This window comes from Cetorhinus maximus, chromosome 17, assembly GCF_964194155.1.
Source record: "Cetorhinus maximus chromosome 17, sCetMax3.hap1.1, whole genome shotgun sequence".
Taxonomy (NCBI): domain Eukaryota; kingdom Metazoa; phylum Chordata; class Chondrichthyes; order Lamniformes; family Cetorhinidae; genus Cetorhinus; species Cetorhinus maximus.
This window is the reverse complement of record NC_135895.1, coordinates 58,424,926-58,440,099: the sequence shown is the minus strand read 5'-3', so window position 1 is coordinate 58,440,099 and position 15,174 is coordinate 58,424,926. Positions and strand designations below refer to the sequence as shown.

Here is a 15,174-nt window from a genome sequence, read left to right as displayed (position 1 = left end):
CAAGGCGAGGGGGAATAGTGCAGCATGGCTGTAGCCATAGAATTTGATGATTTTGACCAGAATGGGATGGGGTAGAAACCAGACTGATGGGATTCAAGTAGGGAATTGAATGGAAGGGGTGAAGGCAGGAGAAAATGAGCAGGAAATAGTTTACATTGCCAATGAGCGCAATGGCAAGAGAAGGTAACAGCATTCAGGAAGGCAGTGGGGAAGGGGTCAAGGGTGCAGGAGGTGTCTCATTCTGGTAAAAATCATCAAATTCTATGGCTGCAGCCATTCTGCATTATTCCTCCTTCCCTGATTCACTGCTGTGAAGCATTTAACAAGGTTGATCATATCACCTCCCTCTATCTTTGCTCCTCAATGCAAGTGTTGTACTTAGCAATGGTAGCGGAGATGATAAGAAAGAAAGCATGATAAGGGGTCATGGTGAGGGCTTGGGGACAGGAAGCTCGTTGAAGAAGAGGTGGCAGAAGGACAGATTTTGGATATTTAAAAAAATCCAATAGTTCCTTGTACTTAGTAATAGAGCTGAGGGTGAAATGGGCATGTTTCATGTTTACACTTCCCTAAACTACTATATTATAGTCAATACGGTAATAAACATCACAGAGTCTATTTACATCTGCTCAAGAAGTGGAAACCATGGCACATTAGTATAAATGGAATTAGACCTATTTCTAATATTTCTGTTCCATTTTTGCACCCGCAGAGCTTCCTGTCCCTGTAGGTGGATTGTGAAAATCAGGGGTGAATCTCAGCTAGGTAGTAATTCATCATATATGAGCCTCAGTGAAAGTTGACAGGGTACTGATGTAAGCCAATGCATTATTTACCTTTGTATTGTATTAATCACTTTCAATCATGTAACCATGCTTTTATTTCTTTTATATTCATGAGTATAAGCTGGTCGTGGAGGAGTCCTGTGGGCAGAATTTATCTCTGGTGCTGAGGACATTGGGATGAAGGGACAAGAATTCTGACCAAAGACGTTGCTGAGGCTCATATTGAACTTTTTCAAAAATAAAGGCAGTTTCAACTAAACAGACACTCACACACACACAGGGCAGGATTTTACACGTTGGCGAGTGGAGGCGGGGCCTGCTCGCTGACGCGTAAAATGACGCGTGGTGACGTCGGGCGGAACTCCCAACATCACCGCCCCCCCATTTAAATTTTCAGGTAGCGGGGGTGCAGCAAAATCAGCTGCGTGTCCGCCGTCCTGTCAATGGCCAATTGAGGCCATTGACAGAGTCAATTAAGTAATTAAAGGACCTGCCTGTCCAACCTTAAGGTTGGCGGGCAGTCCAGGAGCCCCGGCGCAAATTAGAAAAAGCAGAAACCTCATCCACGGGTGGGATGAGGTTTCATGTAGGTTTTTTAAAATTTTATTAAAGTTTTTGTAAAAATTATGGACATGTCTCAACTCATGTGACAGTGTCACATGAGGGGGCATGTTAGGAAAATTTTATTTTTCTATTTTTAACTTTTTTACATTTAGAGCCGATCTCCCTGAGGCTGCACTTAGCCTCAGGGAGATAAGTGCACTCTTTCATATGATTCCCCCCCTTTGCCCGCACACGAAGCGCATAGTGCTTCTGTGCGGAAGTCACGCTGGGCGGGCCTTAATTGGCCCACCCACGTAAAATGGCCCCCGATCGGAAGCGTGCCTGTGCGCGCCCGCCCTTCAACTTTGCCCCCGACGGGGGGAAAATCCTGCCCACAGACATGTCAGGACATCTCCGAGGTGGTGGTTTGCCACAGACACTTCGTCTACTGAAACTGAACAAGACGTGGCCATTCGGAACACGTGAATAGCCTTCTTCCTGCCCCAAGATACAGTAATCACACTCATCATTGGCGTGCATGTGAAGACCCCTGCCATATCCCCACTGAGGGCAGGATGTGACCACATGGGGGTGGTCTTTTATGGCCAGGGCGGGACTAATAATCCAATCAGGCGATCCTATTTAAGGTATTGCCTTATCTGCCAAGGACCAGAGTCAGGAATGTGTATAAAGACATAGCCCTCAACGACATTGGCTGGAATTTTATGGCCCAGTCGTGGCAGGACGGGGCCATAAAATGCAGCGAGCCATTCTAAACTCCATTGACTTCGGCAGGAAGGTAAAATTCCACCCATTGTTCCTTCAGTTAGTAGAATGGCCTGGTCAGCTATAGTGAAGTCACGTCAGGAGATCTGTCAAAGGGTTGATCACCTGAAACGAACCCTAACTTCCGGGATTCCTAAGCAACCAGTGTGATTATGAGTATGTACTATAGCTCAGAGATTTAATAAAGGTGTGTCACATTTCATCCAAGTTGTGTGCCATTGATATCAAGAGTAAAGAAAAGAGCCTTTAGACCAGAGAATGGGTCTTACACTGACCATGGAAGGGGCCTTGAGGTAGCATGCAAGAGCAGAAACCAGCTGATTTTTTTCCTCCCCTAGTCCAATAGTACTAAGACAAAATGTAACATATTTATTGCAGCCCTGGCTTAGAATAGCTAAGTAAGGACACACTAAGTACCAAACTAGCCCATGTAGAATTCCCAATACCAACTGAGCCCACATCTTTCAGTCATTACAGCAGACTTATAGATTTATTACTCTCAAAAGTACTATAGCTCATTCATTCATTTGGAATTGTGCTATTTCCTTTGTTTTATGCTAAGGACAGGCCAGTAACTTAAATGGTAGGATTTATGTCTCTCCCCTAATTAGTAGGTTTAATTAGACAAATTCCACTAATCCAAACTCAACAATAAAAATCAGAGGCTAGAATTTCCACTGGGATTATCCCAACTTTAGCAAAAAACTGGAGAAAAGACATAAGCAGGCATTTAGACTACTTGTTCTGCATTTCTGTCCACGTTATAGCAGGAGGTCAGACAATTCCCATGGAAATTGTCCGCTTGAATTTTGCCTACTTGCCCTCAGCAGCAGATTGTGCATGTGCTATTTTCTAAGTTACACAAAATTATTCCTTTCTCCATTAGGTCTGACGTTACAGACAAGAACTGGAACAACATACATTGCTTTTTAATTCTGCTGCAATCCAATGGAGTGGAAATGGCATACCACAAACTGCCTGGTGTTTGTGATATAGATAATGGAGAAAGACTGACAGTCATATCATACTGTGAGAGATACACCATCATTTTGTTACCATTATCTCAGCATGATGAACACAACTACATACAGCTTAGGCTGTGAGAGGCAAAAAAATCTTGCGACAAGATGTTTTAATAATCACAGATGAAAAATAAAGCAACTTTGACTTTTTTAACCTTTTCTTTCTTAGACATTAATTCTGGTTGCTTACAGCTGTAACATCAAACAATGAATACTCGGCTTCACATAGAAATCCACCATTGGTGTTAGCTAATTTTGATGTATTGTGTACTTCAAAACTATTCAACATATGCAAGTTAAGAATTAAGATAATATATATTTTCACATGTACTGACATACCAGCTAAAGGAAGGGATATGATGTTAGCATGATTTTTTTGTTCTGTATACATTTTGTTTTACATTGCAGTGTTTTTGAGTGACTATAATAATCAGTTTTGCTGGGTAATAGGTCATCATGGTTTGTACATTCCGTGGAAGGTAACAGGGATGTTGGTCTCCACCTCTGCCCTAGCTATTTCACTGAGATCTTTGGCATCAAGAATCAAAAGGAAGGCAGGTCTTTGTCCTGAACCTGGGCTTACAACGGAAGTCAGTAACACTCCTGTTAACAAAAAGTAAACAATCATTAACCAAAACAAAAACAGAATTACCTGGAAAAACTCAGCAGGTCTGGCAGCATCGGTGGAGAAGAAAAGAGTCGACGTTTCGAGTCCACATGACCTTTCAACAGAACTGAGTATAGTTAGGAGAGGGGTGAAATATAAGCTGGTTTAAGGTGGGGGGCGGGGGAGAGAGAAGTTGAGGGTGGGGTGGTTGTAGGGACAAGCAAGCAGTGATAGGAGCAGATAATCAAAAGATGTCACAGACAAAAGGATCAAAGAGGTGTTGAAGGTGGTGATATTATCTAAGAAAAGTGCTAATTAAGAATGGATGGCAGGACACTCAAGGTACAGCTCTAGTGGGGGTGGGGTGGAAAGACTGACAAGGTATTAGTTGTAGATTTAAAAATAATGGAAATAGGTGGGAAAAGAAAAATCTATATAAATTATTGAAAAAAACAAAAGGGAGGGGGAAGAAATGGGATGGGGATAGGGGGAGGGAGTTTAAGATCTAAAGTTGTTGAATTCAATATTCAGCCCGGAAGGCTGTAAAGTGCCTAGTCGGAAGATGTGGTGCTGTTCCTCCAGTTTGCGTTGAGCTTCACTGGAACAATGCAGCAAGCCAAGGACAGACATGTGGGCAAGAGAGCAGGGTGGGGTGTTAAAATGGCAAGCGACAGGGAGGTTTGGGTCTTTCTTGCGGACAGACCGGAGGTGTTCTGCAAAGCGGTCGCCCAGTTTGTGTTTGGTCTCTCCAATGTAGAGGAGACCGCATTGGGAGCAACGAATGCAGTAGACTAAGTTAGGGGAAATGCAAGAGAAATGCTGCTTCACTTGAAAGGAGCGTTTGGGCCCTTGGACGGTGAGGAGAGAGGAAGTGAAGGGGCAGGTGTTGCATCTTCTGCGTGGGCATGGGGAGGTGCCATAGGTGGGGGTTGAGGAGTAGGGGGTGATGGAGGAGTGGACCAGGGTGTCCCGGAGGGAACGATCCCTACAGAATGCCACCAGGGGGGGTGAAGGGAAGATGTGTTTGGTAGTGGCATCATGCTGGAGTTGGTGGAAATGGCGGAGGATGATCCTTTGAATGCAGAGGCTGGTGGGGTGATAAATGAGGACAAGGGGAACCCTATCATGTTTCTGGGAGGGAGGAGAAGGCGTGAGGGCGGATACGTGGGAGATGAGCCGGACACGGTTGAGGGCCCTGTCAACAACCGTGGGTGGAAAACCTCAGTTAAGGAAGAAGGAGGACATGTCAGAGGAACTGGTTTTGAAGGTAGCGTCATCAGAACAGATGCGACGGAGGCGAAGGAACTGAGAGAATGGGATGGAGTCCTTACAGGAAGCGGGGTGTGAGGAGCTGTAGTCGAGGTAGCTGTGGGAGTCGGTAGGCTTGTAATAGATATTGGTGGACAGTCTATCATCAGAAATTGAGACAGAGAGGTCAAGGAAGGGAAGGGAAGTGTCAGAGATGGACCATGTGAAAATGATGGAGGGGTGGAGATTGGAAGCAAAATTAATAAATTTTTCCAGGTCCCGATGAGAACATGAAGCAGCACCGAAGTAACCATCAATGTACTGGAGAAAGAGTTGTGGGAGGGGGCCGGAGTAGGACTGGAACAAGGAATGTTCCACATACTCCATAAAGAGACAGGCATTCATTAACCAATATTTTCCTTCTCTTAATACTGTTGCCTCAGCCTAGTGTTTAACACAATCCCTTTCATAACTCACCCATCTGCCTGCATGCATGTGTGAAATCTAAGCCCCCATACAGGAAATCACACTGCTGCTGCCACGACACAGCTCGATACTAGGTGGTTAACATGCCAAATGAGCTATCAGAGATTTTCAGTGATCATTCTTTTTTTATATATAAAAGAGAGACTTGGAAAATCTTGAGGTTTTATAGCAGTAGATTCATCCATTGTTAGAGCAAATGCACGAGGAGACTGGATGCAAATAGTCTCATAGACAAGTGACACATCATACATCAGTAAGGGTTCTGACAATTGGAAATCTATTAGCATGCTCAAGAGTCTCCAAACCAAGCTGCTAAGACATTCACATGCCTTGTAGAAACACTATGCTTACCCAAACCCAGACAGCTTAGTTTCAAATTGACAAGAGCCAAGGCTTAGGGTCTCCTGAAGTGTGGAGTGTCACTATAGAGTTAATCAACTAAAACAGCACACTTTAACAGCCCTCATGAGCTTCCCACTTTTTGTGCAACTAGAATCACTCTGCTGCTCAGTCATTAGTGTACAAGGTTATCTGGAGCCAAAAGGGAAGTCACAGTGACAAATTCAACCTGGTTTTCCCATTTGTTTGATATCGGGGAGGCAAAGCAGAATAGAAACCACTGCTGCCATTCAAAGTTTTCATCATAAATTGCAAAGCAAGCTCCATCTCACATCTTACTGCCTGATCCAACATTAATTTTATCACTGTGTCTCTTGCTACCGCAAGGTGGCCACGCAAGATGGCCGCCAATATCCATCTGTGCATGTGCACTTGTCTGCACATGCACAGAAAACCAATGACGTCATTTGCAGGGGAGGCAGGGCCAGTTGGATCTTATTTGGATTCCAGAATACCACCTCCATATACTGCACGTGCTGCTCCATGGCTTCTTCATGGTGACAGACTTGGGTTAAGGGGAAGGGAGTCCAGAGCAGGAGATTCAGCAACTGTGGGGAGGCCACTGTTTCAAACCGGAAGAAGCCCCAAAGGTGGGATATGGAGGTTGTAATTGGAATTGCGGCTGGCGAGTCAGAAACCTCCCCTCCCTTCCCATTCCCGATCCCCAGCTCCATTCCTCCCCTATGCCCCACCAACTTGGAGAAGGTGAGGAATTTTTAATCTTAATTTTAATTGTCTTTAATAGCTGTTTGATAAGCATCTCTGCTCCTGGCCCCTGCCTACTCCATCACCCGCAATGATGTCACGGAGTAAAACAGTACAACTGCACATGAACGGCGTTGGCAGCAAATGCAGCCTTATTTTATACCATCATCTTCATCCATTGCATCTGGACGTGGAACAAAGATGGGTTCTGATGGATATGTATCTGGTTCCTGCCATAGCCAGTGCTCCTTGGTTTTCACGTTTAACTTATATATCTGCATGGGAGAATAAAAGGTATAAGAGAAAGCAAATTCATTTGCTACTAAATATAATTTCCTCCCCAGCTACCCCAATTTTTACCTTGTCTGGGACAAAATGGTTCAATCCCAGTCCATAGGCATAGGTGTAGTCCTTGCCACTGAATTTCTGATAGTTAATTTGAGGAAATTCAAATGCTGTAACACAGAAAATATGTTTTATGCAAATTTCAATCAATCTCTGAAAACATCTCATAAGATTTTATTTTTGCATATCCTTGTATTAAAAGAAGGGTGTCACCTTGCCGAGACCCTGAGAAGAGCACTTCTGGTTCAAGCCAAATTGTTCCATCTTGCCGAACTGTAGCAGTGGCAGTTGTGGTGTTGAGAGACACTAGATTTTTGCCATGTTCAACCTAGATAAGACACAATAAGCAAGGCACTGTATGAAAGAATTCTTCATTTCAATGTTTTTTAACAATGTTTATGTGCTTAATGTTCCACAAAGGCAACCTTGGTGGAAGCACAGGCAGAATTCTTGGAGAAAAGGCACTGACTGAGTAAGTGGTGGTGTATTGGCCTCCATAAGGATGTATAGGGACCCTATCAGTGGGATCCAGGCCTGGCAAACAAGAGGTACCCATTTAAAACAAAAAAAAACTGATGGGACCCCTTGCCTGGGGGCCAGTTGGTCCAGTGATAGGGTTGTGGTGGTGTGAGCAACTCCTCCTCCTTAAGGGAGTGACTGAAGTATCTGTTGGCATGGAGCAATCAATTCCGGTGTAACCACTGTGTTTTGTAAAAGTGGAAGTAATTTATTCTCAATACAAGACAGTAGACTGCTGATTTGGAGTTGCAACATGTGAATAGGTTAACAATTTTTTGGAGCACAGAAACCATTATGCAGTAGGACATGTAGAGACAGTGACTAGAACATCAGGGAAACCAAAAGGCACACTTTCATTTAGGTAAACACACTTGAATATTGCTGGAAAAGAGGCATGTTGCTGAAACCTTTCATTTTGCACTCATCAGGACAAACGTAGAAATGCCAACTTTCAAACTATCACAACAATTTATACTACAGAAGAAAATGGTGCTGATTGGTAAGCAAACAGACTCTTATTGGCTGAGACATTGCCATGGAGAAAGCAATAGGGAACTATAGGCTCCCCATGCTCCTAAGTAATCCAAAAAAGGGACAAGGCTTGAACATATTCCTTTTGTTTGCAGAGAACAGGTTCCTGCATATGAATGTATGTCACTTCTAGCAAGTGTAAATGAGCCATGTGACAAGCTCAACTGATTATCTTAAATTGCTTGTTCATATAGCAATGAGCGCACTCAGGGTTGTTCAGCAAGTGCTGCCCAATCATGGAATCACACCTAACATTTTGTTTTAGGTTTTGCAATTGTGGGCTGGTTGAGTATGGTCTGCATTCTCCCTGTTACGAACAACCGAAGGAACACGCTGTTTGATTTGATCAGCCAATCATTGGGACATTGGTCCTATGTATCTGGCTTCGCGCCAGCAGTGAAACTTATACACGACATTGCTTAATTGGTAGGCAGAACAGTGCAATGCCAGGTATGTAGGCCATATATCCCAGCAGTTGGCTGATCGAATCAAATTACACGTTGCTTCAGTTGTTTGTAACAGGAAGAGTACAGACTGTCTTCAACCAGTCCGCACTTGTAAAATCCAAAACAAAATCTCCACTGTTAGATGTGATTCCATGATTGGGCAGCACTTACTGAACAATCCAGAGTGTGCTAATAGCTACACTACCAACTAATTTAAAATAATCAATTGCCCTTTTAACATGGATCATTTACGCTTGCTAGAAGTGGCATACATTCATACACAGGGACCCATACTCTGCAACAGAGAGAATATGTTCAAGCCTTACATCTTTTTTGAAGTACCCTGGAGTTTATTTCCCCGTTGCCTTCTCCACGGAAGTGCCTCGGCCAATCGGAGTTGACTTGCCAACCAATCAGCACCCTTTTCTCTTGTAGTATAAATTGTTGTGATCATTTGAAATTTGGCGTTCTTGCATTTGTCCTGATGAATGCAAGACAAAAAGCTTTGGTAACATGCCTCTCTTTTCAACAATATTCAAGTTCTATACTAAGCGACTGTTCGTAAAAAGTACTTGTTGATTCTTGAATACTTTAAGATATGATTATATTAAACTTGTTTTGCTTTGATGTAGCACTTTGTCAAATTGTGAAAAGACCTGTAAAACCTGGGGATGTCTTATATATCAAAGCCAGTCTTCAGTGCTCTTCAATTTGTTTCTGTGAATTTCTGATCTCCCAACTTTAACTGTTTTTCCTCCATAGTTATCTTTTGATATCCTTAAAGGAGTTATAGATGCTAGGCTTTATTATACACAAGGTTCACATTTAGTCTGGCTAGTGAATGCCAGCAACCTATTCAACATGCGGAGGTCTTCATAATAGAAGCTTATTCCTTCCTCAGCCAATGCCCAATACACTGAGGTTGATTTTCCTGGGGTCAACAATTGGGGTACATGTACTGTCTGAGTGGAAAGGGATGGAATGTCGCCTGTGCCTGCAATAGGCACAGACCAAATATTATTACATAAATAAGGCAGCATTTTGATCCTCCAGTATAATTTTTCTGCGGGTTCACTAGTTGGCTACCTATTCACAGGAACATGCTGAATAGGACAATATTGACCCTTGTGCCCGGAGCCCCCTCAGATCCTTCATCTGAGTAAGGCAGACAACGATGCAAGGGAATTCTGATAAGATTAAGTACCACCTTTTCTTTACAGCAATCCCAACCATTTTCAGGTTATAGGCTTGCAGCATATTACTTTCTTGTTTCACTTCCGAGCACAAATTCCTACCAGGGTACTAGTCTGTGCTTGAGGTGTGAAAATTCAAAGATTGCAAGGCCCCAGGGGCAATGTCCATTTCCCATGCATGGACTCAGGGCCCTGAAGGCTGGCTCCATGTAGTTCCACCCTAGATAGTAATCGGTAACTCAAGAAGGTACAATAAGACTCTGCAGTCTATCTAGCTTGCTCCAAAAACAAATACCCTTCAGTTGCTCAATTCACAAATGTCTGTCTGGCAGGAACCCTGGTTGATTTTCACCCTATCTTATTGATGCTTCGGCGCACTGGTAGTACTCAAATTGTCACTCTAGCCAAAATCATCTAACCTGAAATTGTATTTTAAACTTTCCTTGTTTACATAACTCAATACCTGCCATTAAGTAATCTATTAACTGACGTTTACATGAATTACAATTCAAGAATAATTAACCTGCTCAAGTATTTTAGTTTGACCAAGCTTTTATGCACTTGCGTGCATTTAAAAAAAATAATCTGAGTCTCTTTAAATTTTTTACTTTGAATGTTAACTTATTGGCTTCCATTCACAGCATCAATTTTAATAGAAACAAAAAATGTTGGAAATATACGTCAAATCCTACAGCACCTCAAGAACATAAAAGATGGGTAAAAGCAAAATACTGCAGATGCTGGAAATCTGAAACAAAAACAGAAAATGCTGGAAAAATTCAGCAGGTCTGACAGCAACTGTGGAGAGAAAAAAAAGAGTTAAGGGTTCGAGTCCATATGACTTCCTCAGAGCTTCTGAAGAAGAGTCATACAGACTCAAAACGTTAACTATAAAAGATGGGCAACAGTTTTAGGTATGGACATTTCTTCAGAATCTGAACCCTCTTTTCTCTCCAACTGTTAAAAGGCCTGATGTGTAGTTCCACAATTTTATATTTTTATTTGAACTTTTCAGCACTTGTCATTTCTCTCAATTTAGCCCAATTCTTGCTGTTTTAGTGGACCACTGGCCAATATTACAACAAAAGTTTATCCAACTCCATTTAAATTATGGCCTTTATTGTCAAATGAGATATCCATTTGTCTGTGATGGGTTCAGACTCAGGAGGTAAATGTCTTTTCCTATTAATATTCCACAATAATTAAAACTCACATTGTTTATATCCAATGGCAGAACATATCTCCTAACTTCTGGCTGAGGAGCCTTTTTTGCATTCACTTTAATTTCTTCCCAGTTTTCACGTAAATTGGCAAGCCACAGGTAATTATATACAAACTCAAACCTATATTGGAAGTGATACAATATTCATTAAAAAAAAACTTCATATGAGATAGAAGCTGGGCAAAAAAGGTTGCTAAGGTAATGTAACTTTTAAAATTATCCAAATCCATAATAATGAGATTTTCGTACTGTACAAAATCATTTGAGCATTTAAGATTATTAACAGATTTGTTAGCACTGGGGAATGTGGTGGCACAGCTTGTGTTTGAACAAATGAATGATACACATGGCAAAAATTAGTTTATTTCCCCACACTGCCAAGTTCCTCATGTTTTTAGTGCTAGGGGCACAGTGAGTGAAATGTTGACACTTTAACATGGAGGCTGACAGGGAGCGGGGGAGGAGTAGTGGGGGGGCAAGGACATCAAAAAAAAATCTTTCTATCACTGATGTCAGGAGGTTTAATAGATGTGTTCAATATCATGAATGGTTTTGATGGAATAGATAAGGAGAAACTAGTTCCGGTGGCAGAAGCATCAGTAACCAGATGGCATGGATTTAAGGTAATTGGCAAAAGCACCCCCCGAGGCACCAAGAGGAAACATTGCTTCTACCAATGTTGTGACCTGGGTTGCACTGCCTGAAATGGTACTGGACGCAGATTCAATAGTAATATTCAGAAGATAATTTGATAAATGCCTGAAAGGGAAATAAATTAGGATTATGGGGAAAGAGCAGGGGAATGGGATTAATTAGATAAGTCTACCATAGGCAGAAGGGGCCAAATGGCTTTCTTCTGTTCTCTATCATTCTATGATACAGTTGGATAGCCTGCAGACACTAATTTTCTGGGCTCACACATGAAACATGGCCATAAGTGAGAAATCAGATGGCATCCAATGACTGTATTCTCCAGTATGAATCAGCACTTGAGATCATTGGTGAAAGATTTGAAAAGGTGGAGTTTAACAATCATTTTTAAATAAATATTGGCTTTTTTTAACCAACATCAGATAACCAATTAATATAGGCACCTACCCCTTCCAGGAGCATACATCAACAATAATAAAGCCGCTGTCTTCATAAGTATTAATATGATGGAAAATGTTAAATGCTGAAGTCCTGTAATTGACTTTATGATATTCACCAGTTTTCTTGTTTGCAATATGGAACCATGTCTGTAAAACACATAATTTCATGACAAATTGGAACTCTTCACAGTTCTGTCCAACTATAACCATATAATCAGGACAGGAGGGTCATAAGCATTTACATGCAGCATGTTGTGATGGATAAGATCAATTTAAAATTAGCACTAAGAGAGGAAGAGAGAAATGAAATTTCTTTACACAGTGGATTGCAAACCATCAAATGCTTTGCTGAAACCTTTTAAGGAGAAACACTCTGCAATGGGAAGATAGCAGAGCAGTAGGATTAGTTTTGGATTGCTGGTGCACGGAATGCCAGCACAAGTATGATTAACTGAAAGGCTGTAAACTTCTATTGTTCTATTAACACATATAATTGCTTATAACCGGCACTACAAAAAAAAAATGGAATCATGGCAAAGCTACAGGCGCCAATATATACTTGTATGCACATCTAAAAGCACACAACTCCTTAAATCAAACAAAATGGGGCTTATAGTTATAAGCACATAAAATGCTGGAAATACTCAGCAGGTCTGGTAATATATGTAGGGAGAGAAACTGTGTTAACAGGCAGAATCATGTTGATGAGCCATCAAGAGAACTGTGCAGCCTCTTTTCAGGAAGGCATCCCAAGCCAAGCAGGCAATGGTGAGGCCAGCAGTGGCCTTTCCCCTGGAATCAAGACCCCAGGGGCGGAAGTCTCACCTACCGAGAACTGCCGGCCAATCAGAGGTCAGAAGCTCTTATGCTCAGCTACGCCACATTGAAGGCTGTGGAGTGACAGGTAAGGTAGGGCCACAGGTAAGTAATGTGAGGGTGCAGGGGTTTTGCAGGTTGGGGGTCATGGGGAGAGGGGTGTAGGGAGGTCGGCAGCAAGGGCAAGGGTGTGGTTCTCAGCAGGCCTTCATTCCTGATGTTGAGTCACTTGGTCAGGCACTGAATGCCTTTGATTGAGTAAACCACATCCCCAGGAGGTGACAAGCTGCCACATTGTTTTAGCTGCCATGCATGCTGCATGTCAACAGGCCTGCCCAGCATGGGGTTAATACCAGTGGCGTTGGCAGGATGAGGCTATTAAGTGGTCATTAATTGGCCACTTTCGGGCCTCAATAGGCAGTGGGGCGGGAAGGTCGGCCATGGGCCTTCCCGCCCAGAACTCAATTCTGGCAGAGGTGGGATGGCAGCGGGGTTCCGGTATGCCACCATCCTGCCTAATTACATGCTCTTCCCACCTCCAAGCTCACCATCAGCGACAGCTCAAGATTCCGCCCAACATTTCAGGTTGGGACCTTTCATCACAACCTGAAACGTTAACTCTCTTTCTCTCTCCACAGATGTTGCCAGACCTGCTGAGTATTTCCAGCATTTTCTGTTTTTAATTTCGGATTTCCAGCATCCGCAGTATTTTGCTTTTGGGGCTTCTATTGGATAGCTAACCATGTTAGATATATCGTGAGTGGATCTGTACTTTGATATTAGTTTGTAACTTTAATTCAAAATAGTGCCATAACATCATCTGATATAATTATTATGTGTATGACCATTGCTTTTTTTACTTTTTTCAGGGGATGTGGGCATCACTAGCTAGGCCAGCAATTTTATTGCCCATCCCTAATTGCCCTTGGGAAAGCAGTGGTAAGCCACCTTCTTGAACCGCTACCGTCCATGTGGTGTAGGTACACCCACAGTGCTGTTAGGAAGGGAGTTCCAGGATTTTGACCTAGTGGCAGTGAAGGAACGGCGATATATTTCCAAGTCAGGATGTATGCTTGGAGGCGAACTTGCAACTGGCGGTATTTCCGTGCATCTGCTGCCCTAGTCCTTCTAGATGGTAGAGGTCATGGATTTGGAAGGTGCTGTTGAAGGAGCCTTGGTAAGCTCCTGCAATGCATCTTGTAGATGGTACACACTGCTGCCATTGTATGTCAATGGTGGAGGGAGCGGATGTTGAAGGTGGTGGATGGGGTGCCAATTAAGCAGACTGTTTAATCCTGGATGGTGTTGAGCTTCTTGAATGTTGTTGGAGCTGCACTCATCCAGACAAGTAGAGAGTATTCCATCACTCTCCTGACTTGTGTCTTGCAGATGATGGACAGGCTTTGGGAATCAGGGGGTAAGTTATTCTCCACAGAATTCCCAGCCTCTGACCTGCTCTTGTATCACAGTATTTATATGGCTAGTCCAGTTTAGTTTCTGGTCAATGGTAGCCCCAGGATGTTGACAGTGGGGGATTCAGAAATGGCAATACCATTGAATGTCAAAGGGAGATGATTAGATTCTCTCTTGTTGAAGATAATCATTGCCTGGCACTTGTGAGGCACTGAACGTTACTTGCCACTTATCAGCCCAAGCCTGAATGTTGTCCAGGTCTTGATGCATATGGACATGGGCTGCTTCAATATCTGAGGAGTCATGAATGGTGCTGAACATTGTGTAATCATCAGTGAATAAGTTAAATCAGTGAACAAGATGTTAGGTATATATTTCAAAGCTTCATCATATTTGTTTTTTATATTAAATTCTGTTAAACAGTTATATTTTCACCTAGAAAAGTACCACTCAGAAACCAAAATCCTCCTTATGGAAGTTAAATGTTACTTCTTTGTGCACAATGAACAGTTACTTACTCCCATGGAATCATTTGACTCAAAGCAATCCATATAGGTAGTACTTCGCACGCTCCATGATGAGAGAAATTTCCACAGGTTAATTTTGACCGGTTGCTCCACAAATACAATGTAGTTTTCACACAAACCAAAACTGTTTAGATAAAGATGATTTCTGGTCACAAATAGCAGTGATTCAACACATTTGCATTTATATGGAACCTTTAACATAAAAAGACATTGCAAGAAGCTTCACAGAATCATCATCAAAATTAATTTTCTCTATTAATGTGCTGTATGTTAAAAGGGTAAGCATCATGATTTTATGACCAGAATGAATTGCCATCTCTTCCTTTTGAATATTAAGAACCTATGCAAACAAATTCATTCTTGAGCCAAATTAGAATGAATCCTAAGGGCTGTTTAACCCTATTTAAGCTTCTTGATCAGATTTAAGATAAGGGAGCTGCTAAAATTTTCCTGGAGATTATACTTTAATTGTGGAGATAAAAGGGTTTAA

General features: G+C 42.3%; 1 protein-coding gene across 1 annotated transcript in view; it reads right to left on the bottom strand.

Annotated features, from left to right (window-relative positions):
• Window positions 1–3,027: 3,027 nt before the first annotated feature.
• LOC144692426 (retinoid isomerohydrolase-like) overlaps window positions 3,028–15,174 on the bottom strand; it is a 36,430-nt gene continuing 24,283 nt past the window's right edge. The window contains exons 8-14 of the mRNA XM_078561260.1: window positions 14,676–14,808; window positions 11,936–12,075; window positions 10,829–10,958; window positions 7,140–7,254; window positions 6,942–7,036; window positions 6,745–6,856; window positions 3,028–3,739 (exon numbers count right to left, since the gene is read on the bottom strand). Of these exons, the coding sequence (XP_078417386.1) occupies window positions 3,591–3,739; window positions 6,745–6,856; window positions 6,942–7,036; window positions 7,140–7,254; window positions 10,829–10,958; window positions 11,936–12,075; window positions 14,676–14,808 (874 nt within the window). The 3' untranslated portion in view covers window positions 3,028–3,590. The remainder of the gene's footprint in view (window positions 3,740–6,744; window positions 6,857–6,941; window positions 7,037–7,139; window positions 7,255–10,828; window positions 10,959–11,935; window positions 12,076–14,675; window positions 14,809–15,174) is intronic.